At 59.8% G+C, this 5,973-nt stretch overlaps 1 protein-coding gene across 1 annotated transcript in view; it reads left to right on the forward strand.

Annotated features, from left to right (window-relative positions):
- Window positions 1-5,763, forward strand: part of VPS16 (vacuolar protein sorting 16 homolog (S. cerevisiae)) — a gene marked incomplete at its 5' end in the record, with an annotated part of 5,966 nt that extends 203 nt beyond the window's left edge. The window contains 12 exons of the mRNA XM_009071070.1: window positions 5-62; window positions 663-791; window positions 1,271-1,415; window positions 1,487-1,602; window positions 2,141-2,263; window positions 2,446-2,501; window positions 2,962-3,051; window positions 3,534-3,628; window positions 3,982-4,058; window positions 4,159-4,290; window positions 5,276-5,403; window positions 5,724-5,763. Of these exons, the coding sequence (XP_009069318.1) occupies window positions 5-62; window positions 663-791; window positions 1,271-1,415; window positions 1,487-1,602; window positions 2,141-2,263; window positions 2,446-2,501; window positions 2,962-3,051; window positions 3,534-3,628; window positions 3,982-4,058; window positions 4,159-4,290; window positions 5,276-5,403; window positions 5,724-5,763 (1,189 nt within the window). The remainder of the gene's footprint in view (window positions 1-4; window positions 63-662; window positions 792-1,270; window positions 1,416-1,486; window positions 1,603-2,140; window positions 2,264-2,445; window positions 2,502-2,961; window positions 3,052-3,533; window positions 3,629-3,981; window positions 4,059-4,158; window positions 4,291-5,275; window positions 5,404-5,723) is intronic.
- Window positions 5,764-5,973: the final 210 nt, after the last annotated feature.

A 5,973-nucleotide genomic window follows, 5' to 3' on the forward strand; every position in this document is an offset into this window, starting at 1 on the left:
CCAGTGCCCGCCCAATTCTGGAGATCTACTCGGCCTCGGGGCTGCTCCTGGCCAGTGTCCCGGTGAGCCCCGAGGGTGACACCCCCTCTTGGGGAGGGGACAGGGGGGTAGGACAGTGCCAGCAGCCCTGGGGAGTGTTCAGGGGCAAGGGACAGTGCCAGGACCCCTGGGGAGCACTGGGGATGGGAGAGTGGGTGCAGGGGGCAGTGGGAGGAGAAGGAGGTGGCCAGGGATAGGAGAAATGGATAGGATGGAGATAGGAGCATCAGGATTGGAGCAGAAGAAGAATCCTCCTTTTCCTGCTGTCCAGGGTTGGGAGAAGAGGTTGGGATGGGGCTTGGAGTAGCAGGAGAATCTTCCTTTTCCTGCTGCCCAGGAATGGGAGATGAGAGTGGGATGGGGATTGGGCAGCAGGATTGGAGCAGCAGGAACATATTCCCTTCCCTCTGTGTGGGACTGGGGGGAACACTGGATAGTAGAGGGACAGGAAAGGTTGCCACAACTGCAAAGACCTGCAGGGACAGGACAGGTGAGGTGTTGGACCTCCAGGTGAGGTGTCAGATCTCAACCACAGCAGTTGGCCTTGCACGCATCCCCCTGGACGTGCCTCCCGCTCTGGGTTGTCCAGAGCAGCCCCAGGGCTGACCCATCCCATCCCACAGTGGAAGAGTGGCCCACTGGTACACCTGGGCTGGACAGCAGGGGAGGACCTGCTCTGCATCCAAGAGGATGGGACTGTGCTCATCTACAACCTCTTCTGCGAGTTCAAGCGCCACTTCAGCATGGGCAACGTGAGTGGGGGCTGAGGGATTTGGGGGTCAGGGACTGGTTTTGGTGGGAAGGACCTGAAATCCCACCCAGGGACACCTCCCACCAGCCCAGGTGGCTCTAAGCCCCATTCAACTTTGTCTGGAACACTTCCAGGGATGAAGCAGCCACAGCTGCTCTGGGCAACCTGTGCCAGTGCCTCACCACCCTCACAGCGACAAATTCCTTCCCAATATGCCACACAAACTTCCCCTTTTCCAGTATGATTCCATTCCCGCTTGTCCTACCACACCATCCCTTGTGTGACCCCCAGGGTGGGTTTGGGAGGAGACAGGATTGAGCACTTGGGGCTCAGGAGGGCTCCAGGAATAAGCTGGGATCCATTCCCACAGCCCTTGGAGCCAAGACAATCCTTCATTGCTACCTACCTGAGTGCCAAGCCCCAGTGCCCCGAGTTCTCCCAGTGCTCCCAGTGCCCATCCCAATCCCTGTTCCTCCGCAGGAGGTGCTGCAGAACCACGTGCTAGAGGCCAAGGTGTTCCACACGGAGTATGGCACCGGTGTGGCCATCCTGACCGGAGCTCTGCGCTTCTCCCTGGCCACCAACATTGACGATCTCAAGCTACGGCGTCTGCCTGAGGTCCCTGGTGGGTGTCCCCACTGGCCTGGGGACTTGGGGGACTCAGGGGGCTCAGGGGCTGACCCTGGTGCCCTCCAGGGCTGCAGAAGGCGCCACCGTGCTGGGCCGTGCTGTGCCAGGACAGGGTGACCATGGTGCTGCTGGCGGTGGGACAGGACCTCTTCCTGCTGGACAACACCTCCTGCTCCGTAGTGGTGAGGGCGTGGGGGGCAATTGGCTGGCCCCAGGGTCCCATGGGATGTTTCGGGCACTGACTCTGTCCCATGGGCTGTGCCCAGGTCCTTCCTCTGATCCGTGGGATGTGCCCAGGTCCATCTTCTGTCCCCACTGTCCCATGGGATGCTCTCAGATCCTTCCTTTGTCCCAGCTGTCCCATGGGATGCTCCCAGCCCCACCCACTCTCTCAGGTCCTTCCTCTGACACATGGGATGTTTCCAACCCCTCACACTTGCAATCATATCCTTTCCCTGCCATATGGGATGTGCCCAGGTCCTTCCCCTGTTCCATGGGATGCTTCCAGCCCCCACACTCATTCCCAAGTCCTTTTCCTGTCCTGTGGGATGCTCCCAGATCCTTCCCCTGTTCCCAGTGTCTCATGGGATGCTCCCAACCCCCCCACTCTCTCCCAGGTCCTTCCCTTGTTTCTCTCTGTCCCATTGGATACTCCCAGGTCCTTCCCCTGTCCCATGGGATGCTCCCAGGCCCCCAGATGACCCTACCTGTCCTGCCCAGACCCCCCCAGGGCTGAGCCCCTCGGCAGGGCCTTACGTGCACATGGCTGTGTCCTTCAACCATCGCTACTTGGCTCTCCTCACCGACAGTGGCCACGGCTGGATGGGACTAGCCACCCTGAAGGTGAGCACACCTGGCCGGGATGGTCTGGGAGGCTCAGCACACCCCTGGCACACAGTCTGGGCATTCACTGGGGTTCTGGCTGCTCCCATGGGACCCTCCAGGGCACAGCGCCCACATTCCCAGTGCCCAGGATACTTCCATGGGAAACTTAGGTGTGTGCCTGATCCCTGTCTCTGCCCCAGGAGAAGTTCTGTGAGTTCAACAGCACCATCCGAGCACCCCCCAAGCAGATGGTCTGGTGAGTGGGTGGTCCTGCTGTCCCCTGACCCTGGGTGTTCCCACCTGATGCCTGAGGCTTTCTGGGGTGCCCTTGGTTCTGTGGGACCCTCTGGTGTCTCCCCTGAGCCGTGGGGGGCTGCAGGACCAGGGTTAATGGGGTTGGGGTCCCCACTGGATCATGGGGGTCAGCAGAGGTTGGGGTTAATGGGTTGGGGGTCCCCACTGAGCCATGGAGGGTGCAGGGCCAGGGTTAATGGGTTGGGGGTCCCCTTGGCTATGTGGGACCCTCTGGTGTCCCTGCTCAGGTGTGGGGGCTGCAGGGACCAGGGTTAATGGGGGTTGCAGGAGCTGTGGCTCACAGAGGGGTCTGCACTGGGCCCGGGGGTCTGCAGGGGTTTGAGTTCACAGGTGGGGGTCCCCTAGTATCTGGGATCCTCTGGTGTCCCCCCTGATCCATGGGGAATCCCGGGGGTCCCCAGGTGCACACGCCCCCGCAGCCGGCACCGAGCCGTGGTGTTGGCCTGGGACCGACAGCTGATGCTGCTGGGCAATTCCTCGGAATGCATCCAGTATCCTTTGGGAACAGGAACAGGAACAGCAACCCAGAGCCAGCCCAGGTCCATGTGCCACTGCCACCGCACTGGGGTCCCTGGGGGTCCCCTCAGTGCCCCCAGGGTGTGCAGAACACACTGACCTCATTCTGTTGTGATCCCCCAACCCCTCCCTGTCCTGTACAGCTCCAAATCTCCTCCTGCCCCCCCAGGGCCCCTGTCCCCCCTTCTCTGAGCCTCCCCATTTCAGAGCTCCCACTCCCCTGTTGTGGTGGGTCATTGGCCCTGCCTAGGACTGCTGGGGTATTTCTGCCCCCCTGAAGTACTCTGCAGCCCCTAGGTCCTTCCTCCTGCTGTCCCAGGGACAGGTGTGTCCCCCAAGGACACGTTCCCCAGCTTGGCCAGGGCAGAGGGATGAGGGCTGAGTGGGTTGAAGGGACCCCCCCAATCTGGACATCCCTCAGCCCCTTCCCCCCAGGGGAAGCCTTAGCAGAGTACAGGTTTGTCCTGGATGAGGATTCCTACCTGGTGCCAGAGCTGGATGGGGTCAGGATCCTGTCCCGCAGCTCCCACGAGTTCCTGCACGAGATCCCAGGTGAGACAGTGCTGGGGGAGACCCCCTAGGTGGGCAGGTGGGTCCTTGACACCTGGGATGTGCCATCCTGACACAGCTGTTCCCAGAGCAGCTGTTACTGCTCCATCCCTGGGAGTGTTCCAGGCCAGGTTGGATGGGGCTTGGATCCCCCTGGGCTGGTGGGAGGTGTCCCTGGGTGGGACTGCATGGGATTTAAGGTCTCTCCCACCCCAACCCATCCTATGTCCCATGTGCTGGAGCATGGTGCCAGCACAGGCTCTCCTGGAGTCCAGTGCTGAAGGCAGGGAGGTGGCAGTGGGTGCAGGTCTGATGTGGAACAGCCCCTCAGGTGTGTTCTCTCCTGATCCCCACAGCACCGAGCCAGGAGATCTTCAGGATTGCCTCCATGGCTCCGGGGGCTTTGCTGCTGGAGGCACAGAAGGAGTATGAGGTACATCCCTCCCCTGGCAACTGGCAGGATGGAAATGGGGTGATCCTGGAGGTCCATCCGTAAGGATTCCATTCCCTGGTTCCTGACCTGTTCCCTGCAGAAGGAGAGTCAGAAGGCTGATGAGTACCTGCGGGAGATCAAGGACCAGCAGCTGCTCCCCGAGGCCGTGGACGAGTGCATCGAGGCCGCAGGCTACGAGCATGAGCCTGACACGCAGAAGTCACTGCTAAGGGTGAGTGAGGAGGAAGAGGAGGCTGAAGGGTTGTGCCCTCAGCACAGCCCTGTGACACATCTGATTACAGAATCGTGGAATCATCAGGGTTGGAGGAGACCTCCAAGATCATCAAGTCCAACCTCCAACCTGTCACTGCTGTGACTACTAAACCCCAAACCTTTCAGCACCAAGTCCAGACACCTCTTAAGTCCAGACACGCTGCCACGGATGGTGACTCCACCACCTCCCTGCGTAGTTCCCTATTCCAGTGCTTATTCCAGTGTCTGACCACCCTAACAGTGAAGAACTAATATTTTCCTTGACTGCCCTGTCTCAGCTCATGGCCATTCCCTCTAGTCATAGAATCATGGAGTCATCAAGGTCAGAAGAGACCTCTGAGATCATCAAGTCCAAGCATTAACCTGTCACTGCTGTAACGCCTAAACCCTAACCCATATCTCCAGCACCAGGTCCAGACACCTCTGAAACACCTCTGGGAATGGTGACTCCACCACCTCCATGGGCAATTCCCTATTCCCGTGCCTGACCGTGGCCATTCCCTCTAGTCCTCTCCCTGCAGTCATGACAGGAGAGACCATCTCCTACCTCTCCACAACCCTTTCAGTTAGTTGTAGGAGGCCAAGGAGCCACCCCTGAACCTCTTCCCAAGGCTGAACAAACCCAACTCCCTCAGCCCTTCCTCATGTGTTCTAGAACTTAGATGAGCCTCATAGGGCATGTGTTCTAGGCCTTTTATGAGCCTTGTTGCCCTTCTCTGGACTCTTTCCAGCACCTCAATGTCCTTTTTCAAGTGAGAGGCCCAAAACTGGACACAGCCCTCAGGTGTGACCTCACCGGTGCTGAGTCCAGGGGGACAGTCGCTGCCCTACTCCTGCTGCCACACTGTGCTTGATTCAGTCCAAGATGCCATTGCCCTTCTTGGCCACCTGAGCACACTGTTGGTCAACCAGCACTCCCAAGTCCCTTTCTGACTATCCCACAGGCAGCATCCTTTGGGAAGTGCTTCCTGGACAAGTTCCCCTCAGAGAGCTTCGTGCGCATGTGCCAGGACCTGCGGATCCTCAATGCCGTCAGGGACTACCAGATTGGCATCCCCCTCACCTTCACTCAGTATCCTCACCTGGGCCAGGGGGATGCTGGGGTGGGGGCTGCAGGGCCCTTTGGTGCTGGTGCCACAGGGCATGGGGACATTTATAGCAACTGGTGAGGTCCATGCTCATCACTCATCCACACGTGGCAGAGATGCCAGGACAGGGATGCTCCCGGGTTGGGCAAGGATACTTCTGAGGTGGACAAGTATGATGCCAGGGGTAGGCAGGGATGGTGCCAGGCAGTGAAGGATGCTGCAGGGGCTGGGCAGGTGCCCTGCACACCCTGTCAGTGCTCTGTGGGGTGATGTGGTCCCAGATGTCCCTTGACTGTCCCCACAGATACAAGCAGCTCACCATTGAGGTGCTGCTGGACAGGTAATGGCCCCACAGCCCCTTCACGAGCAGCCTGGGCTTGCTGCAGTGCCCATCCTGTGTTCCCTGTCCCCATGGTCTCTGTCCCACACTTCCCATCCCCATATCCAGGGCTGAGCAGCTCCAAGCACTTGGGGGCCCCCCAAACCCAACTGAGCTCCTCAACTCCTTGTACCCACTTGTGGCCACACTGCTGACCCCCCTGTGTGCCCCTCCA

The sequence above is a fragment of the Acanthisitta chloris genome, unplaced genomic scaffold (assembly GCF_000695815.1).
Source record: "Acanthisitta chloris isolate BGI_N310 unplaced genomic scaffold, ASM69581v1 scaffold27613, whole genome shotgun sequence".
In the NCBI taxonomy this organism is placed as follows: domain Eukaryota; kingdom Metazoa; phylum Chordata; class Aves; order Passeriformes; family Acanthisittidae; genus Acanthisitta; species Acanthisitta chloris.